The sequence below is a fragment of the Podarcis liolepis genome, assembly GCF_965112155.1.
Source record: "Podarcis liolepis genome assembly, chromosome: 1".
NCBI lineage: Eukaryota > Metazoa > Chordata > Lepidosauria > Squamata > Lacertidae > Podarcis > Podarcis liolepis.
The window spans coordinates 105,422,030-105,445,125 of NC_139554.1; the positions used below are offsets into that span (position 1 = coordinate 105,422,030).

Here is a 23,096-nt window from a genome sequence, read left to right on the forward strand (position 1 = left end):
AATGTGCTAGATAATGGAGTGGTCACATTTTCCCAGTGACAGACTAGCTGTTTCTGCTTGGGAACTAAGAAAATATGATATCCCCCTCAACATAAGCTTGAAGGATGATATCTGCATTCCCCACAACTACTGTGAAACATGCGGTTTTATTGTATGAAGAAGCATTATCTGTGGAAGTCCCCTGAAATGTTGAGAAACCAGAGTTGGCACAACCCTTTAAAAAATACCTTCAACTTAATCTGATTTCTTAGCTCGTTTAAATCATCTTTAACCAAAACTCGGTGCTTTTTTGCTTCTTGTTCCCCACTCTTTGGTTTCCTGTATATACATTTGCAAGAGAAAAAAGGGTTTCATTTGCTATCTTGTTTCCTGTAAAGGGTGAATAATGTCTGGCCTTCAGGATGAGTGTGGTCAGACGCCCTTCAGAATACTCTTTTGCAGTAGTGCACCTGCATATTCTTTGAGCAGTGCTTTGGGGCTGGTGAGATAACATTTGCACAGAGACTTTAGGACTTCCAACTAATTTCAACACTTTTATCAGTTTTTACAAGGCATGACCCAGTGTAACATTTCTTCTGAATCATAGTTTTCAGGAGAAACTATCTCTTTGTCAGTTGCATCATGTCGCTAAACTTGATCTAGGAACAACAGCAAGATAACTGTGCAAAAACAATTGAGAAGGGAAGGAGCCTGTTTGCAGATGGGAGGCACATTCATTCTGTGTCCAAAGTTGCCATTATTTCTTTACCTCCCATAAAACTAGACCCTCCAAGTGTCCCTATTTTCCAGGGTCATCTCTGATTTAGAGAAGCCGTCCCGGTTTCTGTTTTGATCCCAGAATGTCCTGCTTTTCCTTAGGATGTCCCTATTTTCATTGGAGAACTGTTGGAGGGTAGGGAGTTATCCAACTCCTGAGCCATCTGAAGGCAATTCTGTATAGGGAAGTTTTTTTAACATTTAATGTTCTGTTATGTTTTTATATATGTTGGAAGCTGCCCAGAGTGATGGGGCAACCCAGTCAGATGAGTGGGGTATAAATAGTAAAATTACCCTTATTTAATGGGTCGTCCCTATTTTCATCAGAGAAATGTTGGAGGGTATGTAAACCAGTGGGGACATGGATGGCGCTGTGGGATAAACCACAGAGCCTAGGGCTTGCCGATCAGAAGGTCGGCGGTTCGAATCCCCACGACGGGGTGAGCTCCCGTTGTTCGGTCTCTGCTCCTGCCAACCTAGCAGTTCAAAAGCATGTCAAAGTGCAAGTAGATAAATAGGTACCGCTCCAGCGGGAAGGTAAATGGCGTTTCCGTGCGCTGCTCTGGTTCACCAGAAGTGGCTTAGTCATGCTGGCCACATGACCCGGAAGCTGTACGCCGGCTCCCTCGGCCAGTAAAGCAAGATGAGCGCCGCAACCCCAGAGTCGGTCACGACTGGACCTAATGGTCAGGGATCCCTTTACCTTTACTATGTAAACCAGTCAATGGAAGTGATGAAGCTAACTAGATAAAATGGTTTTGCTAACCACCCCTCCTTTTTTTAAATGGGCTCCACCATGGCTCCGCTTGCTTTACTTGCATTTTCTAAGTAAAATCGTTAAAACTACTCCACGGACACGGAGCGGGAAGGGGAGATGACACGTGCAGCTTGTCCACTGCTTATATCATGGGCACTCTTCAGTAGGTGCTCATAACTGCTCAGCGCTCATAGATCGCCATGGTAGTGCACATCACCCTAGTGGAAACTAAAGACCTTCCTCCGAACACCATTCTTTTGAATTGTTTGAAATCACGGGCCAACCATTCGCGTCTGCCTGGAAAAATGATACAGCAGCTGTTGGCCAAGGTATTCACACTCATTTTTATCTGTTTTCCCTTTCAACTCTGATCATAAAGCCTGCTTCACTGGAAACTAGACTGCGACAAAAGAAACGAATATGTACACCATGATCGATGGCGTTTCTATCTTGCCACTTTGGGCTCTCTTAAAGACTATAGCGTGACTTCATTTATTTATTGAATTTGTAGACTGCCCTTCATCCGTAGATCTCAGGGTTGTCTTCTACCCCCAGCAGTTTGGTACTGGTACAAGAATCACAGCCCAGCAGGAAAAGGCAGGAGGCAGGAATTGCAGTAAAGCAAAGCCCATCCCAAGCTGGGTCATTTCAGGAACACCAGGGAAGTTTAGCTTCCTTGTAGAGCTTTCTATCTGCTCAGCCGCATTGCACACATTTGTTTTTCCTTGCCAGCACACATCCTCATTCTCCGCCACCACCATGGGCCTAACAAGCCAAGGATGCTCAACTCTCACACATCCACCTCACTCTCCATCAATTCCCCTCTCTTTTGTTCCGTTTCCTATCCCCCTGCCTTGATTCCGTTCTCTTTCATTTTTCTTCCATCCCGCTCTGTTATTTATAGCTCAGGGCTAAGGACATGTCTCGCAGCCTGGCAGATCAATCACTGTAGCAAAGCAGAGATCAATGAACAGATGGAACTGGCTTGAAAGCTACCTGGCTGTTTGCAGTTGGAAAGAGGCTCTAAGTAAGCTGAAAGCAACCTTTTTTATTATTTAAAAGGTGGTGGGGAAATCCAGTTCCATGTAAGCTCTAACTTTCACCCCAACCCTGCCCCACTTTATCTGAGGGCTGCCTTTCAAAAACAAATTTAGTCAGTCTCTCTCTCTCTCTCTTAATAGAAATTAATCAGGCAGTTAATAAGTGTTCCATTTATTAGGGGTCGTTTGAACCACTCTCTATTACCCCTATTACTAGGTGCATGTGATCATAGTTGGGGGGAGAAACACAGCAGTTATTGTAGGATGAAAGTGAACCATCTGCTTGTCACTGCTTGTTTTCTGGTGAACACAAACTAGGTGGTTCCTCTAGGAATAGCATCATCTCATCACTTGCTTAAGTGATATGACTAATGTCTCCAGTGACTCTCTTCCTCTTTTCTTCCTTTATTATGCATTGCTTTGTTGTGTGTTGCAGAAAACAATAAATGTGCATCCCTATGTCTTGAATATTATATGGGCCTCCAGCCTTTTTTCTTTTCTTTTGGAAACAAAACAAAACAAAACAAAACAACAAAACAGGAGAAAGCTATGCTTAAGAGGCACCACCAGCAAATATATCTGCTTGCGAAGTCAAAAAGATCTGTAGATAATAATTCTGCTTTAAGATGACTAAGTTTTTTTTTAAAGTTAACCAAATGTTAATGAATTGATTTAGTTACTTATTAACAGCATTTATATAGCTGCTGCATGAGAGGAGTTTTCTAGGAGACTCAAAAGGCAAAAAAAAAAAAAAAGCCATTAACAATGCAATTTAGAACACCAAAGGCTTATCACAAATTTATTAAAAACTAAAACAAAATTTAAAACTGAAAGGAGCTGGGAAAAAACCACATTCTAGGACACCTCTCATGTGGCTTACAATGTTACTGGAGTAACTGCAGAGCTCCCGTACCACTAAGATAGCCTCCCCAGTCTGCTACCCTGCCACATGTTGGACTACAACTCCCATCATTCCTGGCTGCTGGCCTTGCTGGCTGGGGTTGATGGGAGTTGTAGTCCATCAGCAGCTGGAGGGCACCATGTTTGGGAAGGTCGCACTAAGACAGGCATCCCCAAACTCGGCCCTCCAGATGTTTTGAGACTACAACTCCCATCATCCCTAGCTAACAAGACCAGTGGTCAGGGATGATGGGAACTGTAGTCCCAAAACAGCTGGAGGGTCGAGTTTGGGGGTGCCTGCACTAAGGAAATGCCTTAAAGCAAACTTAGAAGTATATTCATTTGGACATGGATGTTCCATTTAGTTGTCATGGCAAATAGCAATTGATGGACCTGCCCTGGATGAGTATCACTAATAGACTTTTTTAAAAGAAAAAAGAAAAGGCGTTTCAGCTATAGTCCATCATCAGATCATGCAGTAGTGAAGCATGTTGGTTTATTGTGCACACTTCCTTTTTTTGCTGATGGTGTTAATCAATTTTACCAGATGACTTCAAATTCTGAATTTCTTTTGTAACATTTTAATGGCTCTTCTGCTGTTAAAAGGGGGGCACTCAGGGTACTCAAAGTGATGTACAAATCGATTTAGAAGAAGAAGAAGCCCCCCAAAATAAAGGCAGTAAAAATGGCAAAATAATACATTCCATTTTGAAAAGAATAAAAGAATTGTTAAAGTATTCAGCACATGAACTCTCCTGGCAGGGTGGCCTGCTTGCAAAGGTGTTGTTGGACTCCCATCAGCCCTAACCAGCATGACCAATGGTCAAGGATGATGGGAGTTGTAGTCTAACAACCTATAGTGAGCCACATGTGAGCTTACCCCTACAATAGAGCAGATATTTACTGTGTATATACTGAGGGAAAGAGAGTGGAAATTCTCCCTACTTGCTGGACAGGGGGTCAAAGCTTGTTAAACTGTTTTTAAAACCATGGCTTAGCATTATGTGTGAGCCGGGTCACTATGTGATGTTAGAAGCGTTGAGTTTTTTTGAACCCCATCGCTCTGAACTTGTTTGCACTGGCTCTCACGTGCTATTCTTCTGCCCTCGTTCAGTTTGGAGAGGTCCCTTTTAAAAAAGTTCTACACACGCTCCCTGAAATGTCATCATACTGAGTAATTTGGTGTCATCTGCAGTCATGACTCTTTGTGAGCTCATGTGATAAAGCTGACTGCCCCACGTGTGTGTGTGTGTGTGTGTGTTGTTGTTGTTGTTGTTGTTGTTGTTGTTGTTGTTGTTTGTGTTTGACTGGTTCACCAAAAAGGGAAAGGGTAGGGTGACTCTGGTGCACTTACAGTCCATTATTTTAACCCTTGACGTATTCCCCAAACCTATTGCACAGGTGAACCATGATGCTGTTTGCACATCACACTCTGTTTCTTCTTTGGTGCCACCATTTGATGGCAACCACTGGTGTGCAAGCCAGCCAAGAAAGCCACTCAGTTGCTAGTCATCAATGCCAGCCAAACAGGTCAGCCCATTTCAGAAGTCTCTGATTCCAGCTTGTCATAATAAATTAAAACACCCTTGAATCCACAACTCATTCTTGAAGACATTTGGTTGCATCCAATGTTGTGCAAGCAACATCCCACTCATGCAATGGGATTTCCCCTTCCTCTTATCTCCTCACGCACTCACAGAAACTGCTCCAGAGGGTCTTCCAACCCATATTTTGATGGGTCTGGAGGGGGGGGAGACTGCAAGGAAGAGGGAGAGGAGGGGGGAGTTCCATTGCAGAAGCAAACGTTTGCTGCACAAGGAGGTGGAAGCATTGGAGAAGATCCATTGGTGTAATCAACTGCTTCTATGAAATCTGTAGCATTTATTGAGAACCACTGATTTTATTTTATTTTTAAAGTAAATATGACTTGCGTATTTGTGAACTCATAGTGTACACCAGCTGCGGAATTTGATTTTTCTAGTTTGGAAATAGCAGCAGCAGCAAAGGGGTTTACTAGTGCAAATAATTTCCCATTTAAAACAGTCAATGTAAAATGAATGGCTTCTATCTAAAGATTCCACATTGCAATTATGTTTCCCTTGTGCAAGCATGCAATGGGGAAGTGCTGGCCTTTTACAGTCCCTGGTGCCTCTCAGTCAGTCTGAAAGTTTTGTTTTATTAACCAGTTTGGGACACTTTGAATTGCTGGGGTAGAGAGTTAAAGGCATGTTTGGATATTTTGGAAGGTGTTTTGGCTCTGGTATGGAAATATGCTAAGGAATGACAAAGACTCAAAGAGTTCTGACTTGTCTTTGTTCAATAGCCACTTGCAACACAATTCAGTACCTCAAAAAGGCACTAAACTGAAGTGTGGGAATATGCATGTTTATTTAAATTAGTTAAGCAATTCAGCAAATGATTGTTTAATTGGTTGATAAAGTATAAATTATTCCTTCAGTGACCCACCTTACAGGGTATAAATCCATAAATATTTTTGAAGGTGAGGTCCTAAAGGGTAAAAGTCACAGTTGTAGTAATCTAAAGACATGCATCAAACAGAAAGCATGATCTAGTTTTCTATCTCATAAGTTGGATCGTGAAACTGCACTCTGACTCAGAAGTTAATACCTATATGAGTAATCGTTAAAGTGCATTCTCTTAATTTTTCTTGCATGCCACTCAATGATGTGATAGTAATTTGTTAACTGCTCTTGCATCTACTTTCCCAATCTTGTTTGCAGATTTTAGTAACAAAGTTATTCCTTGCCTTAGTTCCCTTTCTAATGGAATTGTAACACAACTACCTCTCATGAGGAAACAGGTGTGTGTGTGTGTGTGTGTGTGTGTGTGTGTGTGTGTGTGTGTGTTTTAAAGCACTTTGCATAACAAAAGCTCAGTGCTTTTTAAGTGCCATGATATGCCAGGTATGTCAACACAGATAGTACGGTTGCTATTTTTTTAAAAAACCCAGAAATGTTAAATAATGGCCACTTCACAACATCAACTCTTGCCAAATATCATAGGTAAACCTCAAGGTCACACTTCTGCTCAGGCCTGTTCTTGACACTGTGTCTTATTTACACCTTTAGAGGGTGGAAAGTTAGGCAGTTGCACTGTTCACACTTTTAAGTGACATTCTGAACAGTCTTCACTTCTCTCTGTTGTAGGAAGCTCAGGGTGGGGTGGCGCCATTTTGCCTTCACCACAACAGTGTGGTGGACCATAAATGGAGCCGAGAAGGACCAACTGCCATTGGTTCTCCTTCAGACTTGTCTCCTGGGGATAAAATGACATAACCCAGGGCTACCCAGTATTCTGCGCCCTCCCCAGTGTGGTAAACTGCAACTCCTGCCATCTCTAAGCAACCTGGCCCAATGACCAAGGATGATGGGAGTTGCAGTTGACAACATCTGGAGGGCACCCTGCTGGGTACCCCCGACAGACCACGCTCTGAGCTTCATAAAATGGAGATAAGAAATGGAAGAAGCAGCATTGAGAGTGTTAACATCATCATGAGTATTTCCCATTTCTAATTCAGGGATGACGCAGTTGTGGCCCTCCAGATATTGGACTACAACTCCTGTCAGCCAGCGATTAGGGGTAATGGGAGCTGTAGTTCAACAGCATTTGGAAAGCCACAGGATCTTCAACCCTGTTCTAGCTGAAGGTGCCAAATATCCTCTTCTCTTTTTTCCAGCTGTGAAACTCTTTCCTGGTTCTGTGAAACAAATAAAGCAACAGTGACCCTGCAATATATCAGTTCTACTAAGCAGGAGGCTACAATATCATTTAAGTGTCTTTACATTAAGCACCTTTAATTAGCTTTCTGATTGGGCACGCATTGTGGTTTGTTCTCTTCGGCTTTTGAAAACAAACCTTGTTTCTCAATAATCTGTGCAACTATTACTCAATGTGTACCTCTCTTCCTACTGAAGCCTGCAGAGAAGCCACAATAAACTTGCAACACAGACGTAACATCATGCACCAGAATGACTCCGCTGAGTCGATGACTTAGTGACTCAGCAAGGAAAGTTCACTGCAGGACAAATGGGTAGGAACCATAAAGAAATATAGCGGGAATGGATCTGTGGCACTCGCAGCCAGGGGGAGTGCGGAATGGATAATCGCAACCCTAGGGAGCCGCCGTTTGTCCACAGACAGCTTTTCAGGTCATGTGGCCAGCATGACTAAACCGCTTCTGACAGTGTTGGACTAGGATAGGCATGGCCAAACTTGGCCCTCCAGATGTTTTGTGACTACAGTTCCCATCATCCCTGACCACTGGTCCTGTTAGCTAGGGGTAATAGGAGTTGTAGTCCCAAAACATTTGGAGGGCCAAGTTTGGCCATGCCTGGACTAGGACATGAGATACCAGGGTTCAGAAACCTTAGCTGTGTGCACTGTGTACCCTCAAAGCACATTGTTTCCCGCAAAGAATTCTGGGGAATGTAGTTCACCTCTCATCGTTACAATTCCCAGCAACCTTTAAGTGGAATACGGTGCCCAGAATTATTTGAGAGGAAAGAGTGTGCTTTGAGTGTGCCGCCACTAAACTCATCTGGGAATATCCATCTGTGCATGAATATGGCACTTTGTTTAATAAAGATTAAAAGCCAGACTCTCCCAAACTGTTAGTCAAACCCTCCTCACAGTAGACCTTCCATTCAACTAATTAAACTAAATGTTTTAAAGAGGTTTCTATTGTTTCTATTGTTTTGTTAGTTGCTACCCTGGGCTACGGTCATACTGATCTCATCTGATCTCGGAAGCTAAGCAGGGTCAGGCCTGGTTAGTACTTGGATGGGAAACCGCCTGGGAATACCGGGTGCCATAGGCTTGAGAGCCAGTGTGGTGTAGTGGTTAAGAGCGGTGGACTCATAACCTGGTGAACTGGGTTCGCGTCTCCGCTCCTCCACATGCAGCTGCTGGGTGACCTTGGGCTAGTCACACTTCTCCGAAGTCTCTCAGCCCCACTCACCTCACAGTGTTTGTTGTGGGGGAGGAAGGGAAAGGAGAATGTTAGCTGCTTTGAGACTCCTTCCGGTAGTGATAAAGCGGGATATCAAATCCAAATTCCTCTTCTTCTTCAACCAATTAAACAATCATTTGCTGTAGGTCGCACTGCAGTAGTCCAAGTGGGAGATAACTAGAGCAGAAAGGTGTCTATCCCCTGCCCTCTAGTCTGGAGGTGATGTCATCAAGATATTTGTTTCTAAATATCTAGTTACCATGTCCATTTTCTTCAAAGATAGATATTGTATGAGTAAATACCTGAGCTTTATGTTGTGTGCTCTCCGCCCCCATTCACATGAAGGGTGGGATGGGTGAGATATAAACAATCAATAAATCAGTTCTGAGTTGCACCATAATTGTCCAGCCTTAGTTGGCTGTGCTGGTCCTTCCCCAACTGTCGACCGTGGCTCCACACCACCTGTGAGGTCAGAAAAGGACATGGCGGGGGCTGAGGGGGAAGAGGCTCTCCCACTTTGACATCACTGGGCAGTGGGCTCTGTGTAAGTCTCCGGTTTGGGCCCTGAAATCTTAGGGTGTGGGGTGCTCCTGACCTGGCAACACTGCTGCTAAGGAACTGCTAGAGAATTTCTCCTCCGTCCCCTGCCTAGAACCAGAGCTGATAATTTCGAAAGTTTCTTTGCACCTTTGCTCTCCTTAAGATTCTCATATTTGCTTTTCAGATTGTCGTTATTTGATACATGGTGGTAAACTAGCTAGCTAGCTAAATAAAATCACCCCTTGAAATCATTGAACAATGAAAGCAACTATGCATTGTTTTTTTAAAAAATAAAATAAATCTAAAGCATAGAATGTTTCATTCAGAATTACAGTGGTACCTCAGGTTAAGCACTTAATTTGTTCTGGAGGCCCGTATTTAACCTGAAACTGTTCTTAACCTAAAGCACCACTTTAGCTAATGGGGCCTCCTGCTGCCGCCGCGCCGCCGGAGCACAATTTCTGTTCTCATCCTGAAGCAAAGTTCTTAACCTGAAGCACTATTTCTGGGTTACCTAAAGCGAATGTAACCTGAAGCATATGTAACCTGAGGTACCACTGTAACCCAGTATTCAGAGTACACACACTCATTAAAAAACCCTTCAAGATCCAGCAGGTGGCGCACTGCTCTCACCAGAAGAAAAGCTGCTGTTTGCTCTCCATGCTAATTTATTATTGGATTTCAGAGAGACAGAGAGAGAGAAAGAGTGAGCACAAAGTAGAGCTCTGATGCTATGAGGCTTATCCTGGGACTCTCAGCTTTATTTATTCTCTTCAAAATAAATAGTTTACTCTGCTTAGGAAAGCATCTCAGTATGAATATAAACTGGCAGATGTACGAAACGTTTTAAACAGCTGCAAGTTTTAGTTGACCTTACAGGTGATAAATTGTCTGTTTCAGCCTATACTGTAGTTATGTGACCTGATGGTAAATTTCACTTTGTAATCATGTGTCTCTAATGCAGTTTGTAAAGGCTGCTGTTGAAGTGGTGCAAATGTGCTTTAATATTTATGGTGCGGATGTGACCTTGGTTCTGGCTATCTTGGGAGAAGGAAGCTGTGTGAAGAAGATGGAGCATATTGGGCCAGAACACATGGAAAGGAGAGAGAGAGACCCCTTCGTTTCTTACCCCACTCCCCCTAATTAATGGGTGATAGAAGGGGGAGGCAGTAGTTAAAATAAAGAAGCGTCCACCTGCTCAGCCACAACAAAGGTTTCTATCCTCACTTGCATGACAGGCAGGTAACACACTGCAGAATGCCATCTCTAGACACTAACACATCACCATCAAGACGTTTCTCCTAAATGTTTAGGCATTCATTGAAATCTCCACCCATTGATTCTAACACCGTCCCCCTGGAACAACAGAGAGGAAGTCCACTCCATTCTTCTGTGTTGACAGCTCTCGGTGGTGGCTGGTGACTAGTGGGGCAGAAAGCTAGTAGACCAACAGTAGGCAGAGGCAGAGCCAATGAAGGCAGGCAGGTAGGGAAAGGGCTCCAACTGAAGGCAGACTGTGGTTGTGGAGCAGTGTCCCATTTGTCTTAATGGACCAGCCTCCGCTGACAGTTCTTCAGATAGTTGTCTCCTCCTTAACCTTGTCTTCCCCACCCCAGGCTAAATATATTTAGCTCTTTCAACTTTTCCTCTGAGGATGTGGTTCCTTCCTTCCTTCCTTCCTTCCTTCCTTCCTTCCTTCCTTCCTTCCTTCCTTCCTTCCTTCCTTCCTTCTTTTGTATTTTCCAAAACAGGAACACAAAGCATAGTTAAGCTCCCCATCCCTCTGTCCCACTTAGAACTTCTTCACGCCCACCCCACGTGAGCGGGGGCTGGTTGCAGCCCCCGCGAGAGCAGGGGAATCCTGGCCGGGCCTGCCCCCCCCCCCAGCCAGCCAACCAGCTGGCTGGGGGGGGCGAGGCCTGTCCTAGTACCAAATAGTACCGGGCCTTAATTTGCCTACCCATGTACTACTCCATGTAATCCACATATGACTTCCCTTCCCCCCTTTTCCTGGTTCCTTTGCTTTTTTTACTACTCCAGGGGTCAGCAAACGTTTTCAGCAGGGGGCCGGTCCACTCTCCCTCAGACCTTGGGGGGGGGCTGGACTATATTTTGAAAAAATAAATAAAAATGAAGGAATTCCTATGCCCCACAAATAACCCAGAGATGCAGTTTAAATAAAAGGACCATTCTACTCATGTAAAAACATGCTGATTCTCGGACCGTCCATGGGCCGGACTGAGAAGGCGATTCGGCCGGATCCGGCCCCCGGGCCTTAATTTGCCTACCCATGTACTACTCCATGTAATCCACATCTTTTTAATCTTTTTTAGGATCTGGTTTCTAGACGGCTCACCATCCCTTGATCATGCTCCAGTCAGCATCCCTCTTAAAATTCGGTGCCCAAATAGACATTTTACTACAGATGCAGCATGACCAGTGCAAAATAAGGTAAGAAATTTTACTTCTCCTATTCTTCAAACAATATGCAGAGATTAGGCTTTAAAAAGCACCTAAGATTAGGACTTGGGGTGGGGGGAGGTGTCAGTCTTTTGTTTTTACTCAAAAAATAAAAAAATACCCCAAGGTCGAGTGAGATATATATGACTTTAGGAAGACATAGCAGCAGAACAGAGTATATTTCGTAGGCATCGTGTGTTTATTCTTTAAAAGAGGTTATGCTTCACAGAAACAATGGCAAAGAAGGATTAATATAGTAAAATTGCCACTTTACAAAAATACACTTTCAGAAAAATGTAGGTATTCAAAAATACAACATTCAAAACTCATTATTTACAACCAGAGGCAGCAGCAGTATTGAGCAATAAAAAAAATAAATATTTTACTTCTTACAGTATACACTAAGGTTAGACCAGGTACAACTTTGAAGACTGACATCATCACTTAGTTCCATAACTATGTTTGAAGCTAGTCTCTTAATGAACATAAAAACATTCCTATTTCTATTTAAAAAAGCACAGCTTTTATGGAAACTTGCAGGTTTGAAACGCTACATATTCCCCACTCTGGAATGGCGCTATGCCCAACCATTAAGCATCTCTGAACTCTTAAGAGTTGTGCTTTCTTCTGATATAGGCATCTTACCCAATACATTCAGGATCCTTCAAATTCAATTTATTGCACTTCTGTCACATTCCATCAACAAAAAATAATAATACTCCTTTACTGGCAGAGCCATAAATTTGTGGCGCCTGCTAGCACAGAATATGTGTGTTCCTTTCAGAAAGGTTCATACAAAAGAAGATCACACAGCACAGACTTATACATAAAGTATTTCAAAACACAAATATGAAGCTTGTGGCAGCATCCAGTTAAATATATTTTTCCCTGCAAGGCCATTTAATTTTCACATTAGAATTGCACAGTACAGGCAATAGGCATGGGGCTTCAATATAAGATGATTTCAAACTATACCAGTGATTCCTTAAAGAAGGGGGGGGGTTAAGAAGGAACATTCCTCACATACATATAGGCATTTCTCACTCGACTTGCAGCAACACAAGGGTTGCTGCTAATTTTACAAAGTTAAGCAAATGGCAGGACAGCAAATAAGAGGGCGATAGGTTGATCCATAAAATGAATTTTAAGGATAGGCTCTGTGACTCACAGTGCCAAATACATGAATTAAGAACCAGTTCACACATGCAGTATTTTATCATTGGTTGACTACAACATCAAAGTGATGACTTAAGCCACCCTGCATGGCTTCCAACATATACAAAACCATAATAAAACATACAGAGCTGCCTTCATATGTCTTTTAATGGTTGTATAGTTACTTCTCTCCTTCACATCTAATGGTAGGGCATTCCACAGGTGGGTGCCACTGCTGAGAAGGCCCTCTGCCTGGTTCCCTGTAACTTCACTTCTTGCAGTGAGGGAACCGCCAGAAGGCCCTCAGAGCTGGACCTCAGTGTCCAGCCTGAACAACAGACATCTAAAGACATAGCTCTTCTTTAAATATATGTATTTAATAGTCTCATCACCCTCCCAGATTCAAAATTTCATGGAAAATTAACTTAGATAATGAAAATTTGGGTATATATTTTCAAATACCCATTGTTTTCTGACATCCTCCCTTCCATTAAGAATCACAGACATATTCTACAACCTCATTCTAATTTTTGGCACCAAAAAGTACACAATCCAAGCTTATCCCAACAGCAGTGGTCCTTGGCTAAGATTCTGGAATATGAAACTGGACACATGTAACAAAATGCCATTTCCAACATTTAACTATAAATTTGCATTTGAAGCATTAAATAAATGGCCACTTTTAAGGCAACATATAATGAGAACTTTAAGTTTCACAGTATATATGTTCGATTGAATGCCTCTCTTATTTGGTTAATAAAAGACCAAACAAGAAACAAATTCTATACACATTGCACCAACTAGTTTACAAAATTCTGTGGGAAATGCTTCAATGAACTTGGTCCAAGGTTCTCTCTTGTTTGAAGGGTAACAGCACACGGTTTAGAACATAGAAAGTGGCCTTGTATCAGGTTGGATCATTGGTCCACAAAGCTAAATATAATCCACACCAACTGACAGCCGCTTTCTATAGTCTTGGGACCAAACTACAGCTGTGCCTTCTAGTGAAGGGTTTTTGATACAGATTTCCAGTGTGACATGGAGGGGGCAGAGATCTGCATGGAAGGGCTAACATCCTTCCTAGGTTCCAATCTAGATTGGGTCCCCTGCTGCTGCAATTTGCAATAGGGGGGAAATTCTTATTGAAGAAAACAAGTTATTCCCCACCAATCAAAACTGCAGGAATGGGTGGAAGCAATCCAAATTGGTCCCACAGCAAGGACTAAAGGGTTTAAATCCCCTTCCCCTTCTCTCTGCTTTACTAATTTCTGTAACACCACCACCACAACAACTTAAATGCACAGCTCTATAGCCAACACAACAGGTAGTGTGGCTTGGTTGTAGCTGGAGATGCTACAGAAATATGCTTCCCTTCGCAAACATTTTCTACAGTCACACAATGCTCATAATGTACCTTAGCTTAGAACAGATATACTTAGCACATTTCGGTTTTCAGGAATCCCTACCCAACATAGTAGCAATCCACTGGAGAGACATTTGTCATGCCCTGGATGGAGAGGGGGCTCATTGCTGCTCAAGGAACCTGCAGCAAGCCAGGAGGAACTTGAGAAGTTCGGTATCCCTGCAAGTGGGCATTAATGCTCCAGATCCCATGGAGATTTTCAAAGACATACCTCTCTGGCCTGTAGTCACACTTGAAATCCCAAGAGGAAGAAAGCTCTAGGTCTATGTCATGTGAGGTCTTGTGGCTTAAGTTGCAGTTCTTTAGATGACCTGGAAAGCTATTCATCTTGTGAGATTTACTGAAGGGAGGGGGGGAAGTGTGGCTTGAGCAGACAATATATCTTAGCACAGAAGAAATACACAGAATATTACATTCAGGATTCGCTTAGAATGCAAACCTTAAATGCTCTAGTTTCTTCAGTTACTTTGCATACCATCTGCACAGACTACAAAAGTCCTAGGTGTGGTTGCATCCTGACCCTCTCTCCATGTTCTCTCAGTTGTGTCTTAGATGCATAAGGGCTTGCATGGCAGGGGCAGGGAGAGTGACGTCACACAGTGGAACATTGACCAGATCCCATTTTCCAGAAAAGAGAGGGAGGAGGGTAACTTTTCATTAACCAGGCAAGGCAGTCTATGGACATCATGAACCAGCTGGAAATTAACCTTTGAACATACCAATGAAGTTAATTTCCACTACTCTGCTTTGGGCTCTTAAATACTGTGCTCCGCATCATGTGAGGTAGAGAGAGAAAGAAAAAAAAAATCAAAACAAATGCAAAACAAACCAACCAACAGAATTTCCTCCCCTTTCCTCTTCTGTGGGGGTGTGCAAATCTAAGCTTTGGAATCTTCTTGTACGTAGAGCTGAGAAATGGTCTTCTTAATGCGAAGCGCTGTCAGTCGAGCTGCCCCATTGGCGTACCAGCACTCACGCATGATCCGGCCCATTACTCTGAGTGCCTGGAGAAAAGAGCAAAAGCAGAGTAAGACGCGCACATCCATGGTTGTCGCAGTGCTTCAGCATGAAAATTGCCAGCAGGAACAAGATGGATTCAGAATGTGCATATATATATATATATATATATATATATATATATATTTGCTTTCGTAGATTTTCACGGGTACAGGAATGCAGGTTTTGGTGTCTTCGGGTGTCTTCCCGTGTAAGAGTTGGGGTGTCTAGAAGCTAATCCAAAAAGAAACACCCCCCAAAAACCAAGACACAGAAGAAAACAATGGCATGGCCCTCCTTCCTTATATCAAGGGCACTACAGATAAAATTAGCAAAATCCTCCATAAACACAATATCAAAACAGCCTTTTGCACCAACCAAAAAATAGCCAACATCCTCAGAAACCCCAAAGATAAAATCCAGTTGGAAAACCAAGGGGTCTATGAAATACCCTGCAAAGTCTGCCCAGCCACGTACATTGGACAAACAAACAGACGAATAAATGCACGTATCGCAGAACACAAGAATGCCGTCAAAAAAGAAGAAAAAACTTCCTCTCTTTTCCAACACATGAAAGAAACAGGACACGAAATTAATTTTGCAGATTCCAAATTGCTCTTTAACATGGAACATCACCACAAGAGAATAATCATGGAAGCCATCGAGATAGAGAAACACCCTCACAACATGAACAAGCGTGACGACACGTCCCGCCTGCCAGACATCTGGAAATTAGCCCTCCCCACAAAAACCGACACCAGAACCAGAGGCACACAGAACGCCATCACCAATCAACCACACCAGACCCAAACCCAGACCCTCTCCACAGATAAATTACAGACACCATCCAGTAGCCAAACCATAGTGGCACCTCCGGATGCTGCACCCCCCTGCAATCCCTACACAGATCTGGCTGGCACAGGGCACAAAACCACAGCTCGCCCCTATACACGAAGCCAAGCCAGAGCACAACTAAGTGCAATACAGCCATCTTCTCAGAAAAACTCTTCACAAGCTCAAGAGGTCAAGACACGAAAGCTTTAGCAACTAATCCACACCTAATGACCCACCTAAGTGGTACTCAGAATATCACTCAAGAAATCACTCAAGATATCCCTCAAGTAATTAAGGAACAAAAGAAGAAAAGGCACACTAACTTGGGAACTTCCTCTCTGCCCAGAACGTTGGAGGCTATACACCACACCCCCTCAACAGTATTTATAGGAACTCAAACACTGAGATCCTGCTCTGTTCCAGTAACAAGAAGCCGAAAGCACCAGCCTGAAGATGACGAGTGAGACCTCGTCGAAACGTCGCCTAGACACCCCAACTCTTACACGGGAAGACACCCGAAGACACCAAAACCTGCATATATATATATATATATATATATATATATATATATATATATATATATATATATATATATATAAAAAATTGCACACACGTTATTGTTTTGGACTTGGAACCTTTCTGCTCACGCAACAAGACTGTGCTGCCTCCCCCCACCCACAGGTCCCTGCACCCCTGAAAAAGTGCTTCTGAGGAGCTGGGAGACCCTATAGGAACACCATGGCAGGGCAAAAAGGGCTGCAAGCCGGAAAGGGGAAAATCAATGGAAATTTGTGGAGGGGGCTTGCAAAAGAACTTCTGCTCATGCAAATACACTTTAATTGGGGTTATACCATTGGGGTGGCAAGTTCTATAGGGAGTAGATCCACAATCGCTACTGATTTATCACCAGAAATATGCTCTGATGTACTCTTTTCTGCTGTGCATGTGTTGATGTAATTCCTCAAGTTTACTGTCAGTAGTTAACTTTCTTTTAGATCATCACCAAGGCTCAAGGTCTGTCTGGAAGCCATGCTTTTGACGAAAGACTGAAATTCTTTTGAGCAGTAAGCCCCTGTGTGCTTAGTGCAATTAACTTCTTAGTATATAGGATTTTGCTGGAAATCCTACATATATTTTTTTATGGGGTGCAGGTATGTGATAGTCACTTGGTCATGAGGACAGGATTTTCGACACCTGATTGAGGCACTACATTTAATACTCTTTTATCCCAGAGTTAAGCCTGTGCTGGGGAGCCAAGAGCTGCATTCTGTAGGCAAAGAGTGGTTGGGGGGTGTCACCTGATGAGCTGCATATAAATATTATTGTTATTGTTATTATCATCAGACTGGGTTGCCCCAGCCACTCTGGGTGGCTCCCAACAAAATATTAAGAACAGAATCAAACATTAAAAACTTCCCTATACATGGCTGCCTTCAGGTGTCTTCTGAAAGTGAAATAGTTGTTTATGGGAGGGTGCCACTACCAAGAAGGCCCTCTGCCTGGTTCCCTATTGGGCAAAAAGTGGGTGGGACCAAAGGAAAGGTGGCTGCAAAACCATTTTTCTCTCTTCTTCACACATACCCACCCACCGACACTCAAACTTTTCCCAATCCTTCCATCATCCATGCATTCTCTCTCTCTAGGTTTGGAGGGCTGCATTGAAGGTAAGTCGTATGATGTCCCCCTGTGGATTAAACTCTGGCATTTGAAAGGCCTCTAGGGGTGAACTGCGCCTCACACTGAGCCCATTTACTTAACCAGACAGGTATATGCAAGCATTTTGGGGGGGGGGTAAGTTTTCATATTTTAGTTCAGTTAAAACATGCACTTTTAAGATACACAGTAAAAGTTGCAGTTCAAAGAAGGCGCGAAGCAAGAGAAAATGTTACCTCACAGCTTTGCCACTGATTTGGGATATTTGGTCTATGTTTTTGCTCACAGACTACTTTTCTCATATCTTCTATTGAAGGATCAGAAGGCACAGCATCATAGTAAGGTAACTGGTACTCCTCAACAATTCCTAGAAGAGGAATGTGGAAAAAATATAAATTTACTAGGGGACTTTCAGTTGTTATGGGAGCAAAACATGGACAGATGTAGTACAGAAACGGCTTCCTGGCACACCTGGGCAAATATCCATTGTGTCAGCAAATATGTTCTTGAAAACATTGTGCTTTTTCCAAATGCTTCAGTAAAAAAAGAAATCTGTAAAGCCGCATCCTTGAAGTATTCAGAAACTTATTTTCATTCAGGGCTACATGGGAAAGTCCTTGAAATTGCAGGCAATCATTCCTGTCAAACTAGCTCTGCGGTACCCACAATTCTTTCTGTCAGCTTGTTAAGGGGCAGAGGAAGACCCAATATGGGCTAATACAACTCTGGCTTGGATCCAAAGAATGAGAGGTAAAAGGAGATGATGCATTTCAGTGGGGGAAATGTAATAACGCAACCTATTATATAATGCAATATGACAACCCCTTATGTTGGAGCCGTAGCCCAGCTCTACGGTTTTACAATCCAGTGGGGATGAGGAAGGGATCCCGAGGGCCATCTAGTCCTACCCTTTGCAATGCAGGAATCCTGTCCACAGGATTGAACCCCCAACCTTCCAGTTAATAGCCAGATGCACTGACCCAGAACTCTCAAAGACGAAAGAAAGCATTGCACTTGAGCTAGATGCAAGCCTGTGGTTGTGGAAGAGTTTGGGGGTGTTTGTGTGGAGTTCATTTATGCTGTGCTTTAATTAGTATGGCAATGTCTTTGATGCAGGGAGTCTTGGTCAAATTGGGTAACCTTAAGTGACAGCTGAGATAGGGGTTGGAGATTGAGCTCTCAGTATGCAAAAGGAGGAGAGAGAGCGTGCACATTGCGGTGGAGGGCTGCAGGTTTGGAATTCCACGATAGACGGTGTGATGGGCTGGGGCTAGACTAAGGGGCGGCAGAAGAAGTGTCTATATGTTTGGGTGCTGGTTGGTCCATGTGGGTTTGTGCTGGTGTTCTTGGTTGGCAGCCAGAAGAAGAAGACAGCAAAGAGGAAGATGATCAAGGAAGAAGAAAGGAGACCTGAGAGGAAGACCAAGTGGTTTGATGGCTGAAGATTTGCTGGGGTAGCTGAATCACTTGACAGGGAGAACTTGTCTACAGGGGCGAGAGGAGTTGGGAATGCTGGGCTCTGGCGCCTGGTAGGAGCTCCAGAGGAAGGTCTTCCAAGACAAGACAGCAGAAACAGACCCACACTTCAATAGGTGAGTAGGGGTTAAAACAGAGGCTTCAACAAAAGTCCTCATAGTGTTGAGGGCTTAATTAATTAACAAGGGCAATTGCCAGAAGCTGTATGGTACTGGTAACAGTAGTGTAAAAGCTGTTGGTATTGAAGGTGACAGTAACAAATTAGCAAAGTGTGTACCGTATTTTCCCCCCTATAGGACGCACTTTTTCCCCTCCAAAAATGAAGGGGAAATGTGGGTGCGTCCTATGGGGCGAATGCAGGCTTTCACTGAAGCCTGGAGAGCGAGAGGGGTTGGTGTGCACCGACCCCCTCTCGCTCTCCAGTCTTCAGGAGAGCCCCAGCGCCAGCCCCACAAGGTCGGGGGACAGAGGGAGGCGGAACGCCGCCATCCCGCTGTCTCCCGAAGTGGTTTGGAGGCTGACGGCGGGGAGAAGAGTGCTTCTCCCCGCTGCCTGCACCACCACTCCGGGGACAGCAGCGCGTCTTCCTGCTGTCCCCGGATCTGATCTCCAGGCGGGCGGCGGGGAGAAGAGCGCTTCTCCCCGTTGCCTGCCCCACCACTCCGGGGACAGCAGGGAGACGCAGCTCGTCTCCCCGCTGTCCCCGGACCTGATCTGAAGGCGGGCGGCGGGGAGAAGAGCGCTTCTCCCCGCTGCCTGCCCCACAAGCGCCTGGGGGGAAAATAATTTTTTTTTCCTTTATTTCCCCCTCAAAAAACTTGATGCGTCCTATGGGCCGGTGCGTCCTATGGGGTGAAAAATATGGTGATTCGAAGCTCACAATCTTACTATATTTGACAATATTAACATTTATTTAGAGTAACTATATACAACTGGCTTTATCTCATAGTTACCAGGATTACTGGTAAGTTAAGTGTACAAGCGATATTAAATGGTAGCAGAAGTACAGGTGCAGGAAAACTATTGGGCATGGAAGTTGGTTTTGTTTAAGGAAGGAAATACCCTCTTTCTCACCACAGGGAACCACCGACAGAAGTTTGATTCAGGACAACAATCAATCGTAGATGGCTTCTTGTTTTCACCAATCCTGAAGCAGCAGCTGAATGGCCTACTGGGGTGTCATTTTATTAATTTCTTAAATTGATATACTGTCCTTCAACCAAGGACCACTGTTCTCTTTATAGTTGCATTTTATACATATATTTGCAACTCAATGCTCTTCTGTTATTAAAGGTAAAGGGACCCCTGACCATTAGGTCCAGTCGTGGCTGACTCTGGGGTTGCGGCGCTCATCTCACTTTACTGGCTGAGGGAGCCGGCATACAGCTTCCGAGTCATGTGGCCAGCATGACTAAGCCGCTTCTGGCGAACCAGAGCAGCGCACAGAAACGGCGTTTACCTTCCCGCTGGAGCAGTACCTATTTATCTACTTGCACTTTGACGTGCTTTCGAACTGCTAGGTGGGCAGGAGCAGGGACCAAGCAACGGGAGCTCACCCCCGTCACGGGGATTCGAACCGCTGACCTTCTGATCGGCAAGTCCTAGGCTCTGTGGTTTAACCCACAGCACCACCCGCATCCCTTATTACAATGCTACATTTTGTAAGCCACTTACCTGGTGAAAGAAGGTATATGTTCTTAAAATTAAATAAAGTACCAGTTGTGCAATTTCCTATTCTCCAGTCTCCCCACTATTCCTTTCCTCCTCACCGATTATTTCAGTCACTCATAAGCCGCCTTTAAACAGTGTTATTTGTCTAGAAAAAAGAGCTGCCCTTCTTTTTTAATAATGGCAATGGTGCACAACTGAGAGGTGCCAGGAGGAAAAAAAAACCCCTGTCTTTAGGTATTATTCATGTGAGGGAGCATCACACTACAGTGGTACCTCGGGTTAAGAACTTAATTCGTTATGGAGGTCCGTTCTTAACGTGAGGTACCACTTTAGCTAATGGGGCCTCCTGCTGCTGCCGCACGATTTCTGTTCTCATCCTGAAGCAAAGTTCTTGACCCGAGGTACTTTTTCTGGGTTAGCAGAGTCTGTAACCTGAAGTGTCTGTAACCCGAGGTACCACTGCATGTCTAGGACACAAAGCAGCCCCATCCCCGCAAGCAAAGGGGATCTTCTTCAGATGCCTGCATTTTTACAGCTAGACACATGTGATGCTACAGCAGCATAGCTTTGCTCCCTAGTCATAGTGTGAGACCCTTCTTCCCATGTGTAACACATACTTCCACAACCCTATTCCTGTGTTGGAAACCGCACAAGCAAACAGGATGAAACATGTCCCTGTTTTTATGCTATCTAAGAATAGTTTTAAAACACAATGGCAGGGGTCTGGAGCATTAAAAAGAGAGAGACATAGGTCATACCTCCAACTGAGCATCTTCGGGATATCTCCCAGTACACCAGCCCAAGAGAGTAGATATCTGCACGCTTGAAGGACTCGAAGATACTTATGTTCATCGTGTCATCAAGTATTTCTGGAGCCATGTACCTTTCAAATACAGAGATACCAAAACTCATATTTACCAAAGAGGTAGAAAGGGGTGTGTTTAGTTAACTAGGATTAAAATTAAGGGACAACAAATAAAAATGAAATACAAATGTGGTATTTTTAGAACACTGAACTTGTTTGAGAGAAAGCAGAAGATTCGAGGCATTGTTGTTAGGTCTCCCAATTCCTGGGAGTTGGTCTTTTAGCCCTTCTCATGAGATCAACATTTATGTATTATGAAAACATTAAAGAGGGAGGCAGGATCTCAATAACTGATCCTGACCCCTTGGACCTGTGCACATTCAGTAGACCATCAGAACAGTACTGCCTAGTTTGTACAGCACACTAAGTCAAACCATGGCTGCCAAAGAGGCCACTTCACTTGTACCTGGCAGTTCTATGGTGGTACTGTGCTGAACTAAGCCATGACTTGACTTAGTGTATTTTCTGAACCTGGGCTCATGCGTTAGCTCTCTCCAAATTAACCATGTGCTACAACTAAGGTTTTTCCTATGACTTACAGCTTATGGTTTGTCCAGGAGATTGTAAACCATGAGCTTGGGTTCAGATGACACAGTAAAGCAAACCTTGAGCTCAAGTCATCTCAAAGCAACTGCAGGAATCCTGGTGTATTTGCTTCTCCCCCTGCCCTCCACAGCACAGGAAATAGTGAGGGCAAACTGCAAGCTGCATTAACCTGCTGTTTAGCACTGCATGAGTTTTTCCTTTCTTTTAACGAAGCAGCTCCAGAGCTGGGCCTGTCAGGAGGGAAGCTCCGACTGGCACACTACAGCTTTTCTTTGAGGGGAACTTGGTGTGGGGGAAAGGGTTAATTCCACCCTACCTGATTGTCCTGTCCCTGCCCTCAGTGGCTGCTATTTTAAAAGAAATCATGCATGCACGCACAGCAGTAACATACACATATTTTGCAATGTGTCATTTGGCCGTAATAAAGGCAGATATGCAGTGAGCCTTGAGTAATACAACATTAATTTTTGAAGGATTCTTGGCCACTGGTATCTTGATTCTCATTTGCCTAGTTACACATGTTGCCGCATGTCGTGTGGACAAATCTGAGTGAGGGCAATGAGACCGTGAAACATATTTCACCCCGTTTCACCAGTCCCTTCAAATATCTCTGAAACAAACTGGGGATGGGGAGACATTTCACAGGGGGAAAGGTTTTGGGGTTTTTTTTTTGCCATATGCATGTAGAGTTCCAGCTCAACCCTCTTGAGTGTGAAATATTTATTACAAGCATACTGACTTACCTCTTGGTTCCCACTCTAGAATTCTGAGGTATGTCGATTGTGTTCAACAGAGAGTCATGCTTGACAGCCAGTCCCAGGTCAGCAATGGCACAGGTTTCATTCCTTTTGACTAAAATGTTTTTAGATTTCAGATCTCTGTGGGAAATGGCTGGTTTGCCTGCGAAGCACAAAAAATATGCCCACAATGTCTTTACATTACCCACTGATATGTTTAACAGAAACGTTCATTGCATGTATGTAAATGTAAGCCACAAAAATTCAGAAGTAATGTCTTCTGCTCATACGACTTTTTTTCAGCTCTTGTTTTAACAC

At 43.8% G+C, this 23,096-nt stretch overlaps 1 protein-coding gene and 1 long non-coding RNA gene across 6 annotated transcripts in view; one reads left to right on the top strand and one right to left on the bottom strand.

The window, feature by feature from the left end:
- Positions 1–17,713, top strand: part of LOC310703294 — a 59,129-nt gene extending 41,416 nt beyond the window's left edge. The window contains exons 3-4 of the long non-coding RNA XR_014524065.1: positions 11,296–11,413; positions 17,474–17,713. This is a non-coding gene — a long non-coding RNA (uncharacterized lncRNA). The remainder of the gene's footprint in view (positions 1–11,295; positions 11,414–17,473) is intronic.
- ACVR1C (activin A receptor type 1C) overlaps positions 11,603–23,096 on the bottom strand; it is a 43,798-nt gene continuing 32,304 nt past the window's right edge. For all 5 annotated transcript variants that reach the window (XM_083494444.1, XM_083494447.1, XM_083494445.1 and 2 more), the window contains 4 exons: positions 22,785–22,941; positions 21,389–21,513; positions 17,720–17,850; positions 11,603–15,004 (listed from right to left, as the gene is read on the bottom strand). In XM_083494444.1, coding sequence (XP_083350570.1) covers positions 14,879–15,004; positions 17,720–17,850; positions 21,389–21,513; positions 22,785–22,941 — 539 coding nt within the window. In that variant the 3' untranslated portion in view covers positions 11,603–14,878. The remainder of the gene's footprint in view (positions 15,005–17,719; positions 17,851–21,388; positions 21,514–22,784; positions 22,942–23,096) is intronic.